The following is a 13,138-nucleotide window of genomic DNA, read 5'->3' as shown; positions in this document are numbered from 1 at the left end:
GATACCTTTAAATCATTTAAAGTTGATGATATATACTCTTTTGTGGAGAAATTTTATCATCAAGATTTTTCAGATCAAGAAAAACTTCATTTGAGATTTCAATTGCAACATTATGAACTTGATGTACTTAACCATCCAGATTTGCAGAATTTGTCAACCATGGCAAATTTATGTAGGGAATTAAATGAAACCATGAAGTCAAAGGCTTATCCATTGGTTGATAGATTGATTTAGCTTATTTTAACTACTGTTTCAACAGCAACTACAGAGCATGCTTTTTCAGCCATTAAAATTATCAAGACAAGACTTCGCAATAGGATGGAAGATGACTTTCTTAGAGATTCCTTGATTGTCTATATCAAAAGAGAAATTACTAAAAAATTTACCATGAACAATATCATAGATGAATTCTACTCAATAAAAGAGTGACGTGCACAACTTAAAAATAAAATAAAAAAAGAACATGGATTTATGTTTTTATATATTTTATTGTTTTTGCAAGAGTTAGCTTGATATTATACCTGTAGTTTTTAATTACATTAACTTTTTGCATGTTTTAAATGTTGATATGTATGCTCTAGGTTTTTTTCACTTAACATTACAGGTTTTGGGTTCGATTTTTAGTGTATCTGATAGGTCTGATGGCCTAAGTTTAGAATGAACCTGTTTGTTAAGTTTTTCTTAGATTTTCTTATGATAAAAGAAAACTTTTGATATTAATGATATTGACTCTATATCAAGATAAATATATCATTTATTATATCATTTATTTTGGCCCCTAAAAGATTTTTCTAGCTCTGCCTGTTGTACACGTTTTGATCTGCTAAAACACAACAAAATTAAAAAGAAAGAAAAATAAAAATAAAGAAATGAGACTCTTGTCTCTTTTATCATTGAGGTTAGCTGTGAGAGTGATCTTTGATTAATTTACCACCTAGGTGAAAGTTTTTAAAACAATACAAATACTAATAATAATTAATTATGTTATTTAGTTAATTTTATTTTTAGTTTTAAAATAATAATAATAATAATAATAATTCTTTATAAATTAAACAATATTTTTTTTTGAAATTAAAATTTTTATTAAAAACCAATAAAAACTTTACAGAATAGATCCAAACTAAATCCGGTCATCAGATTCCCTAGATACACCCAACCTAGAACCCATAGTGTTAAGTGAAAAAACCCGGTAAACCTCAGAATACAAAATATCAGAAATAGAACTAGGAATCTCAAACCACACAGAAGGACTAAAGCCGCCCTCGCAAGAGAATGAGCAGCTTTATTAGCTTGTCACTTAACCCACTGAAGGGAAATACCTAATCCCTAAGACAAAAGCAATTTACAATTGGAAATGACCTGACCAAATTCTGATAAATCCTCTTCCCTAGACCTCATGGCATTAAACACTTCCTTACAATCAGTTTCCACAATAACAGGACCATAGGTCATTGTCAAAAGCAAGGATAGGGTTTCATGGAAAGCAACTGCTTCGGCAATTGAAGGAGACAACAAGCCATTATGAAAACCTAACAAAGCCGCATGAAATAAGCCACCTAGACCCCTAACCACTGCACCAAAACTGGTTTTATTGTCTCCCATGGAAAGACCAGCATCAACATTGCTCTTGAGAGTACCCAATGGGGAGGAAGCCACGAAGTAGGAACGTCAACCTGTGGAGAGTGACCATCACACATGGGAGGACAAGATTGAGCGGCTTTCCATTCCTGCAAAACATAAGCCACAAAGGAGATAACCTCCTCATGATTATATGTAATACCTTGGAAGAACATTTGATTTCGTTTGCTTCATAAGCTCCACAGAAGCATAAGATAGCAAGCCACAAAATCAGAGTCTGAATGAGAGAGAACGTATTGCACCAACATCAACAAATTCTGAAAATTATCATTGATAAACGCACCAACTAAGGCCCAACACGCCATGGCATTATGATATAAAATCAAAGCATGATCAGTGTCTTCATTAACACCACAAAAAAGACAAGAACTATCCACAGCAACACCCCTCCGTAATAAATTAAATTTCGTTGGAAGAATTCCATTAATAGCCCTCCAAAGAAAATTCTTTACTTCTGGTTAATTTTCGTTGGAAGAATTCCATTAATAGCCCTCCAAAGAAAATTTTTTACTTTTGGTGGAAGAGGAGTATGATAAAGCTTCTTCCAATTAATCATAGGTCCCATAAAATTATTACCATATCTCTCGTCAAAAATTAAATGATATTCAGATTTAACAGTATACATACCGTGCCTTGAAAAATGCCAAATATAACTATCCTCTGACTGAATATGAGTAAAAGTAATTCTAGGAATATAATCCACAACACTAGGAATAAATAGGCTCTGAATTTTGTGAATATCCCAACAACCATCGCCACTAAATACAAGGTCATTTATCAGAAGATCTTCATGTTCTGCAATTAAAGGAGTTTCAATATAGAAGTTTGAATCCCGACAAAGCCAAGGATCACTCCAAACCTTGATCTTCCTACCATTCCCAACCCTCCATCTCAACCCTTTCCTCAACAAATTCGTGGATTGCAATTGACTCTTTGAGACAAAATTGGGATTAAATCCCTCCGGAGCTTCTAAAAAGTCCCCCCTTGGGAAATATTTAGCTTTGAAAATCGTATAGAGAAGAGTACAAGGATTAATAAGTAAACGCTAAACCTGCATTCCAAGCATGGCTAAGTTAAAACAACTAAGATTTCGGAAGCCTAAACCACTAACCTCTTTTTTAGAGCACATCCAATGCCAAGTCGTCCAATGAATATTCCTCTGTCCATTCTGTTTTGAACCCCACCAAAAAGAATTCATTATCCTCTGTAATTCCTCATAAGTAGATAGGGGGATGTAAAAAACACTTATACAATAAGAAGGGATAGCTTGAGCCACAGACTTAAGCAAAACTTCCTTACCTGCCCACGATAAAAATCTACCCTTCCACCCAGAAATACGCCTCCAAAGTCTCTCTTTGAAAAAAGCAAAAATCTGCCTTTTTTTTTATCCACTAAAGACGAAAGACCCAAATATTTGCCATGATCATAAGGAGATAAAATATTTAAGATATTAGTTATTTCTTGTCAAACTTCAACAGGAGAATTGGCACTAAAGAAAATACCAGATTTCTAAAAATTAATAGCTTATCTTGACACTTCCTCATAAACAGTTAAAATATCTTTGACATGGGAGGTCTCTCTAGGGTTTGCTCTTAAAAAGGAAAGACTATTAGCAACAAATGAAAGATGCGAAACACTAGGCCCTTGTCAACTAACCTTACTGCCATGAATATCACCCCTCCGCTCCGCTCTATTGAACAACATAGATAAACCTTCAGCACAAATAATGAACAAGTAGGGAGACAATGGATCACCATGATGGAGTCCACGAAAAGGATAAATAAGCCCAATCTCAGTACCATTTAAAGCCACTTTATAAGAGACAGTAGAGACACAAGTCATAATAAGAGAAACCCATGTAGGATCGAAACCTAGCTGAAGCATCATCTGTCTTAAATAATTCCAATCCACTTTATCATAGGCTTTGCTAATGTCAATCTTCAAAGCAACCTCACCCTTATTACCTTCATTTTCATGTGATGAATAATCTCAAAGGCAACCATAACAGTATCTGTGATCAGAAGCCCTGGAACAAAAGCAGACTGAAAAGGAGAAATAATATCTGGGAAAATATATTTTAGGTGGTTAGCAAGAACCTTAGCAATAATTCTATATAAAATGTTGTACAGGGAAATAGGTTTAAGGTCCTTGAAGGAAACCGGACTGTCCTTCTTAGGAATCAAAACAATAATGGTTTCGTTAAGATCAGTTGGAAAAACACCTAAACTCATCCAAACTTTACAACTCCTGACAATAGCATCACCAATAATATGCCAAAATTTTTGGAAAAAATCTAGATTAAGTCTATCAGGGCCAAGAGACTTATCCAGATACATCTGATGCAAAATTCATCATCATTAAAAGGAGCTAATAGTCTTTCATTATCCACTTCAGAAACACGCGGGGTAACAAGATTAGTGACACTAGTAAAGTGCCCTCTAGACTCTGAAAACAAATTAAAGAAATAATTAAACACAAGAGATCCCATACCGTCTTGATCACTGAACCACTAACCTGAATCATCTTAAAGAGCATTGATCTGATTAATTCGTTTTCTAGTGGAAGCCCGTGCATGAAAAATACCTCGTATTACTGTCTCCATCTTTGAGCCAAAATGATTTAGCACATTGCTTCCAATAAATCTCCTCTTCCGCAAGCAAATTATTCAACGCAATTTTAATCTCCACCTCCTGATTGGCAACTGTACCATCCTCAAAATCCCGTAATGCAAGTAAATCAGCCTTCAACTTATTAATTTTAGGTTTATAATCTCTACATAAAGAGCGAGCCCAACTACTAAGACGTTGATGGCACAGAGAAAGACGATGCAACAAAGGGTCCTCTAAAGAGACGTTCCAACAATCTCTAACAATACCAAAAATATCAGTATGAAGAAACCAGGGCAATTTAGCAAAGGGAGGCGACTGGAAAAAAAATTTATCAAAATGGGTGACTTCAAAATTATTTATCAAAAGAGGGTGTTTTAGCTTAAGTAGATGAGAGAGATAGCTGATTACTAATATAGGTAGCGATCAGTAAATAAAAAATTAAAAAAAATATATACAATTGCTGAAAAAATAGAGGGATGCTACTTAGAGTAGCGTCTGGCTATTAGACGCTACTCTAAAAAATATCCAACTATTTTTTTGTCCTTAAAAATATTTATTAATTACTTTAAGGTCCTTAAAAAATTTTTTGAATTACAAAATAATTTATATATTTTACAAAATAATCCTAAATATTATAACTATTTACAAATAAGTCCTTATATTTTTTTAATTAATAAACATATAAGGATTAATTTGTAAAATTAAAAAATTATTATTTATTGTATATAAGGATTAAATTAATATATTTTAAATATAGTTTCAATATTTAATATTTTGATTTTTTTTAAATTTCATATTTCATAAATATTAATTTAATATTTATAATTATTTTATTTATTTTTAAATAATTTAATTCAATAAATAATTGTTGACTCCGTGTAGCTCAAAATGAGCATTGATTTTGATGATAACAAAACTCAACTAGAATCTATCTAACTTAATTTCAAGTAATGTGTAGATTCTTTCTCTTATTCATGAAGAATCCTTGAGATTGCATCTAAGGAGGAAACGCACTCAAAGGCATCTCAAGATGAATCTAAGTTGAGAAAGAACAAGATTATGAAAGCTAAGACTCGAAGTAAAGGTATGAAAGTCATAGAGTTAGGAATTGAGTCTTAGGACTTGTGTAAAAAGAATAGATAAAAGTTAGTCAATTGGAGCTCAAAATTAATTTTTCTTTCAATTATTTTATAAAATTTTCTCTCATCATGACCTTGGATATTGTTATTGGAATATATATTTCTCTTAAGGTCTAAATTAGATTTTTAAATATTACAATTTGAAATAGGCATCTGGTAAATTAGTTTGCTAACTTGTTTGCTAAAATATTAGTTTTGCTAATGTTTTTACTAAAATTATAGTTTGCTAACTAGTTTACTACTGTCGCCAAAAATTTCATTAGTTTGCTTAATGATCAGAGTTACTCTACTTCGTACAAAAAAATAAAATAACGGCTATTTTGCCTAGAACAGAGTGTATAACATTCTAAAAAGATTTCAAACAGTCTAAAATAATTTGGGACTATAAATACACTTTCTTTACTTCATTTTACACTTGCTGAAAGCTTACAATTGTACTATAATCTTGATTTTTTATTTATTGCTTTCATTCAAGAGCTTTAAAGTGTTTGAGCTACCATTGGCAAATCAACTCATCTCTTCTTTATAGTTTGATTTGTATTGAGTGAGAGTGAGTGTTAAAACATTAAATTGCACTTAAGAGAGGTTGTACAAGCACCTATTGAAGCTTATGAGTGTGAGTGCTTGAGATAGCACTTGTTAAGGGTTCAAGCTACCTTGGTAAAAGCTTGGTGTTGAAGAATTTATAAAAGGCTTTTGGTCTCTTGCCTTTAAAAGAGCAAATAGTGGAGAGAAGACTCAAAGAGAGATCTTTGAAAGAGTAGATGTAGGCTAGTTAAGCCGAACCACTATAAAAATTATTGTGTTTGATTTCTCTAACCTTAGTCTCTTTACTTTTGTGTAATTTAATTACTATGCATGATATTGAATGTTGATTGAATAGATTGAGTTGATATACTTAAAGATATATTTAGTAGGTTAAGAAATTAGCTGAATATTTTATTATGCATGTTATGTTAAAAATTACTATAAATATTGATTGAGACTTGAATTGCAATTTAGGGACATATTCTTGAAACACATATCACTTTCACTATATATTTAGGAGTACTTAGTTGAACAAAGCCACAATTTTTTATTAGGCTGCAAGCAAGGGCCGAAAAATTGTTTAAGTCCAATTCACCACCCTCTTGGACTATTTTAGGACAACAAATTAGTATTAGAGCTTGTCTCTCTTGCTTAAGGTGTTACAACCTTGGAGTGATCCCCAATGGCTGGTTCATCTAGCAACACTGCCGGTATACCCGCACCACTAGCTGAAGGCTACTCAATTACTAGACCACTACTCTTCAATGGCACTAATTACTCATTTTGGAAAGTTAGAATGAGAAATTTCATACAATCTGTGGATATTGATGCATGGAGAATTATTAAAAATGGTCCATATGTTCCTAAAAAAAAATGGTCAAGGAAATACTAAAGTTCCTAAAAATGAAGATGAATATGATGACAATGATTGGAAGAAAATTTCTGTAAATGCTAAAACTATTAATATTTTGCATTGCTCACTTGGCCTTAATAAATACAATCATGTTTCAGGATGTCAAACTGCTAAGGATATTTGGGATAAGCTTGAGGTCACTTATGAAGGAACGGATGTCGTCAAGGAATCCAAAGCAAACCTCCTTATCTGAGATTATGAGCTATTTGAAATGAAGCCAGGAGAATTAATTGCAGATATGAGTACAAGGTTTATGGATCTTGTCAATCTCCTCAAAGCACTTGGCAAAAGATTTGAGGAAGCCGAACTTGTGATGAAAATTCTTAGATTACTTCCAAAATCTTGGGAAGCAAAGACTACAGTTATCCAAGATACCAAGGATTTTAAAACATTCACCTATGATGAACTCATTGGATCTCTTATTGCACATAAAATGGTATATAAGAAAGATGAAGTTGAAAATGAGTAAAAGAAGAAGAAAAGTATTGCTCTCAAATCTAATAAGGATGAAGAGAAGAAGAAATGGGTTGTACTTAAAGTTGACTCAAGTGACAACTCAAGTGCATCAAGTGATGATGATGATGAAATGGCTATGCTTGCAAGAAAATTCAAAAGAGCTTTCAAGAAGGGAGGAAGTAAATACAAGAAATTCTTAAAAAAGTATACTCCTAAGGATAAACATTTCAAGGAATCAAAAGAAGAAATTGTATGTTATGAATATCACAAACCAGGACATATCAAGCCCAAATGTCCATTGCTCAAAAAGAAGAAAGGAAAAAAAGACAAGTGCAAGAAAGCTATGAAAGTTATATGGAGCAATAGTGAAGAATCTTCAAATGATGAATCAAGTGACAAAGAGATTGCTCATCTTTGTATGATGGCATTTGAAGAGAAAGTCGAAAGTTCACAAAATGAAGAAGAAAGTAATAATGAGGTAAATTCTCTTGAACCTCCTAATGTAGAGGAACTTGAACTTGCATTTGCTAAAGTATATGATGAGTATAGAAACTATAAGAGAAAGTGCACTAAAATGAATTTAGAAATTGAATCATTGAGATCACAAAATATTGCCATGTCCAATGTGTATAAAGAAAATGAATTTTACAAAGGACAAATTGCTTTATTTAAAGAGCTAGATTTGGAGTTGAAAAACTCAAAAGAAACTTGTGAAAAGCTTATTGAGAAAAATAAAGTTCTTGAAGCTAAAATAGAATCTTTGACAAATGATTTAGCAAAATTTACAAAAGGAAAAGAAGCTCTAGATGTATTTCTTGGAAATCAAAGAATTTCAAATGAAAAATATGGAATTGGTTTTGACAGTTTCATAAACTAGGATAACTACAAGAATCATTTCATTAAAGCATCTACATCCTCCTTGCCTAATGTCACATGTTATTATTGCAATCAAAGAGGTCATATGATTAGTTCTTGTGCAGTTAGGAAGGGTTTTCTTAAGGTAAAGAAGGTATGGGTGCCAAAGGGAACCTTACCTAAAGTCACTAACCCCCAAGGACCCAAAGTTGCTTGGGCACCTAAAGCTAAATGATTAAATTTCAGGTTTGTTTCAAAGGGATGAAGGAAAGTGAAAAATGGTATATAGATAGTGGTTGTTCAAAACACATGATCGGTGAAAAGGACAAGTTTTCAAAAATCACAATGGTAGATGGAGGACATGTGAAATTTGGAGATAAAGGAAAAGGAAAAATAATTAGAAATGACACAATTAAAACCAAACCTTGCATTGAAGATGTATCACTTATTGAAGGTTTGAAATACAACTTGCTAAGTGTAAGCCAACTTTGTGATAAAGGTTTTGAGGTAAAGTTTACTTCTTCTCATTGCACAATTAGTAACTTAAATAATGACACATTGTTCATTGCCAATAGATCTAATAATTTTTACTTGCTTGACATGAATAACATTGAAACTAATCATGGTACATGTCTAATATCTTTTGATAATTTTAGTTATTTATGGCGTAGAAGATTAGGACATGCAAGCATGCAAACACTCTCAAAATTATCTAAGAAAGAACTTATTAAAGGTCTTCCTAAGATTAACTATGAAAATGAATTTCAATGTAGGGTATGTGCACTAGGAAAGTATACTAGAGCATTTTTTAAATCTAAAAATATTGTTTCTACTAATAAGCCATTAGAATTGCTTCATCTTGATTTGTTTGGATCCGTGTCTCCTGCTAGTCTTGGTTGGAAGACATATACTTTGGTTATTATTGATGACTATTCAAGATATACATGGACATTCTTCCTTACTCATAAAGATGAAACTTTTGAGAAATTCACCTCTTTTAGTAAAATGGTTCAAAATGAAAAAAGTTTTTGCATCACATCTATAAGGAGTGATCATGGAACTGAATTTGAAAATCATTTATTTGAGAAATATTGTGATGAACATGGAATCAACCATAACTTTTCAGCTCATAGAATTCCACAACAAAATGGGGTTGTAGAAAGGAAAAATAGGACTTTACAAGAGATGACTAAAACCATGTTGAATGAAAATAATTTGCCAAAGTATTTTTGGACTGAAGCTATTAATACTTCTTGCTATGTGTTGAATAGAATTTTGATTAGACCATTTTTGAAAAAGACCCCCTATGAGCTTTGGAAAGGAAGAAAACCAAATATTTTATATTTCAGAGCATTTGGATGTAAGTGCTATATCTTAAATAACAAGAAGGATAACTTGAAGAGATTTGATGCTAAATCCGATGAAGAAATCTTTCTTGGGTACTCAACAAAGAGTAAAGCATATAGGGTGTTTAATAGAAGAACATTAGTTATTGAGGAAACTATTTATGTTTTGTTTGATGAGGCTAACCCTTCTATTAGAAGGAAAGATGTTTTTAATAATAATAATGAGCAGGTGTTTGGAAAAGAAAATGTAAAATCAAAGTTGAAGAAACTCAAGGAGATACCACAACAGACATCCATAATGCCAACAATGATCAAATCAATGAAGAAATGCCAAATTTGGAAGAATTACAAGTGTATGGACCCCAACATGAAGATTTACCTAAAAAATGGAGATTCCATAGAAATCATCCCAAGAAGACATCATGATGATCCATCTCAAAGGATGATGACTAAAGCACAATTGAGAAAATATTTTGGTAATGTTGCCTTTGTTTCACAAATTGAATCTAAATGTTTTGAAGAAGCTCAAAATGATGAAAGTTGGATTCTTGCCATGCAAGAAGAACTCAATCAATTTGAGAGAAACAAGGTTTGGAATTTGGTTCCTAAACCTAAAAGTCATTCAATTATTGGTACTAAATGGGTTTTTAGAAACAAAATGGATAAAAAAAGCAATGTTGTTAGAAACAAAGCTAGACTAGTGGCTCAAGGCTACATTCAAGAGGAAGGTATTGATTTTGATGAAACCTTTGCTCCGGTTGCTAGAATTGAAGCTATTAGAATGTTGTGTGCCTTTACATGTTATAAGAATTTTATGCTTTATCAAATGGATGTCAAGAGTGCATTTTTAAATTGTTATATTAATGAGGAAGTGTATGTTGCACAACCTCGAGGCTTTGAAAATCATAAGCATCCAAATTATATTTATAAACTTACTAAAGCCCAGAGCATGGTATGAAAAACTTAGTAAATTCCTTTTACAAAATGATTTCCAAAGAGGCAAAGTGGACACAACACTTTTTGTTAAAAAGCATCATAATGATATGCTCATTGTGCAAATATATGTTGATGATATAATTTTTGGTGCTACTAAAGAATCTCTTTACAAGAAATTTTCTAAGATTATGCAGAATGAATTTGAGATGAGTATGATGGGGGAGTTCACATTCTTCCTTGGACTTCAAATTAAGCAAATGAAAGATGACATCTTCATAAATCAATCATAGTACATCAAGGATATGTTGAAAAAATTAAAAATGGAAGATTTGAAGAGCATTGGCACTCCTATGAGTTCAACAATTAAAATAGACAATGATGAAAAAGGCAAAGAAGTAGATATAAAGCTTTATAGAGGTATGATTGGCTCTCTCTTATATCTTACTGCATCTAGACCAGACATACATTTTAGTGTTTGCTTGTGTGTAAGATTTCAATCATGTCCAAAAGAATCCCATCTAAGTGCTGTTAAAAGAATTTTCAAATACCTCATTGGTACACACTCAATTGGTTTATGGTATTCAAAATGTGAATCATTCGATCTTGTTGGTTATAGTGATTCAGATTTTGCTGGAAGTAGATTAGATAGAAAAAATGTAACACCCTAGGCAAATCCCACATCGACAAAACATGGGAGAGTTGCTGAGTTTATAAGTTGATGGTTCGTAACTCCTAGTGACGCGTTTTAAAACCGTGAGGGCTTCGGCCTAGAGCGGACAATATCACTAGTGGGCTGGGCCATTACATTTGTGGTATCAGAGCCGCTCCGTGTGCAACCTTGAATGATGGTGGGGCAAACCTCAGCGAGGACGCTGAGTCCCATAAGGGGGGTGGATTGTAACACCCTAGGCAAATCCCACATTGACAAAACATGGGAGAGATGCTGGGTTTATAAGATGGAGGTTCCTAACCTCTATTGACGCGTTTTAAAACCGTGAGGGCTTCGGCCCAGAGCGGACAATTTCACTAGTGGGCCGGGCCATTACATTTGGTTTGCCCCACCATCGTTCAAGGTTGCACGCGGAGCGGCTCTGATACCACAAATGTAATGGCCCGGCCCACTAGTGAAATTGTCCGCTCTGGGCCGAAGCCCTCACGGTTTTAAAACGCGTCAATAGGGGTTAGGAACCTCCATCTTATAAACCCAGTATCTCTCCCGTGTTTTGTCGATGTGGGATTTGCCTAGGGTGTTACAATCCACCCCCCTTATGGGACTCAGCGTCCTCGTTGAGGTTTGCCCCACCATCGTTCAAGGTTGCACGCGGAGCGGCTCTGATACCACAAATGTAATGGCCCGGCCCACTAGTGATATTGTCCGCTCTAGGCCGAAGCCCTCACGGTTTTAAAATGTGTCACTAGGAGTTACGAACCATCAACTTATAAACTCAGCATCTCTCCCGTGTTTTGTCGATGTGGGATTTGCCTAGGGTGTTACAAAAAATACTTCAGATACTTGTCAATTTCTTGGTTTTGCACTAGTTTCTTGGCATAGTAAGAAACAAACTTCAGTGGCTCTATCTACAGCTGAGGTTGAATATATAGCTGCTGGTAGTTGTGTTGCTCAAAGTTTATGGATGAAACAACAATTGAAAGATTTTGGTTTAAAATATAATCTTGTTCCAATTAGGTGTGACAACACAAGCGCCATAAACTTGATCAAAAATCCAGTCCAACATTCAAGAACAAAATATATTGAGATCAGACATCATTTTATTAGAGATCATGTTCAAAATTGAATTTGTTGCTTCTGAAAATCAAGTTGCAGATATTTTTGTAAAACCACTCAATGAGGAAACCTTTTGCAAAATTAAAAGGAAAATTGGCATGAGTGAACCACTTGCTTAAAATTAATTCATATAGATTTAATATATTTGCATATTGTCTAATTTGTGAGTAATTTACTGTGATATTAATTTGCTAAGAAAACTCTATATAACAGTAGCTAACTTATTTTTGTACTTGTGAAAATTAGTTTACTAAGTTGTATGCTACTATTGCGTGCCTAAAATTAGTTTGCTATATCGTGCTGTTCAAATTTTAAGCCAAAAAGTGTCTGTGCTTAGAACTTTCTGTGCGCCAATCAATGCACTTACTCATTTGCAATTTTTTTGCTATATCATATATATATATATATACACATTCAAATAAAAATAAAATTCAAATAAAGTAAACTAGAAGAGGTAAAGCGCGAGACTCTAGAAAAATCAATTTTACATCCACTGCTACATGAAACCTCAGCCCTTCAGTTTTTTTTTTCTCACCATACCGACTTCTCTCTCACCTTCTTATTGGTTCTCGGTACCAATCTTACCCATTTTTTTTTATCAAATTTTTCTTCATTATACCGACCCATCTTCTTCGAGCACCTCTCTCACTCTCTAATTCCTCATTAATTCCTCATTGCGTCCCCAATTCCTCACTGCTTCTGATTCACCATTCATGGCTCGCACCAAAAGAAAAACCCTAGCCGCAGCCTCGTTGTCCTCCTCTTCATCTGAAGAACTCCCTGTTGCTGCCTTAAAGAAGAAATTGAAAGAAAAATAGGAAAACACCAGTAACTAATTTCAATAGTGTATCCTTTGACCCATCTGAGGAAGTTGAACCTGCGGTGATGGCACCAGAAAAGAAAAGGGGAAGGAAAGTGCGTGGGATTGACAT

At 33.5% G+C, this 13,138-nt stretch overlaps 1 protein-coding gene across 1 annotated transcript; it reads right to left on the bottom strand.

Annotated features, from left to right (window-relative positions):
- Positions 1–1,102: 1,102 nt before the first annotated feature.
- Positions 1,103–13,138, bottom strand: LOC110662391 (uncharacterized). The gene is made up of 4 exons (XM_058141306.1): positions 13,084–13,138; positions 12,901–12,992; positions 4,222–4,562; positions 1,103–1,727 (listed from the first exon to the last, which is right to left on the bottom strand). The coding sequence occupies exons 1-4, from the start codon at positions 13,136–13,138 to the stop codon at positions 1,616–1,618; spliced, it is 600 nt and encodes a 199-aa protein (XP_057997289.1). The 3' UTR covers positions 1,103–1,615.

The sequence above is a fragment of the Hevea brasiliensis genome, unplaced genomic scaffold (genome assembly GCF_030052815.1).
Source record: "Hevea brasiliensis isolate MT/VB/25A 57/8 unplaced genomic scaffold, ASM3005281v1 Scaf1, whole genome shotgun sequence".
Lineage (NCBI taxonomy): Eukaryota > Viridiplantae > Streptophyta > Magnoliopsida > Malpighiales > Euphorbiaceae > Hevea > Hevea brasiliensis.
Note: the sequence above shows the minus strand (reverse complement) of the source record. Positions and strands in the feature narration are given on the sequence as shown.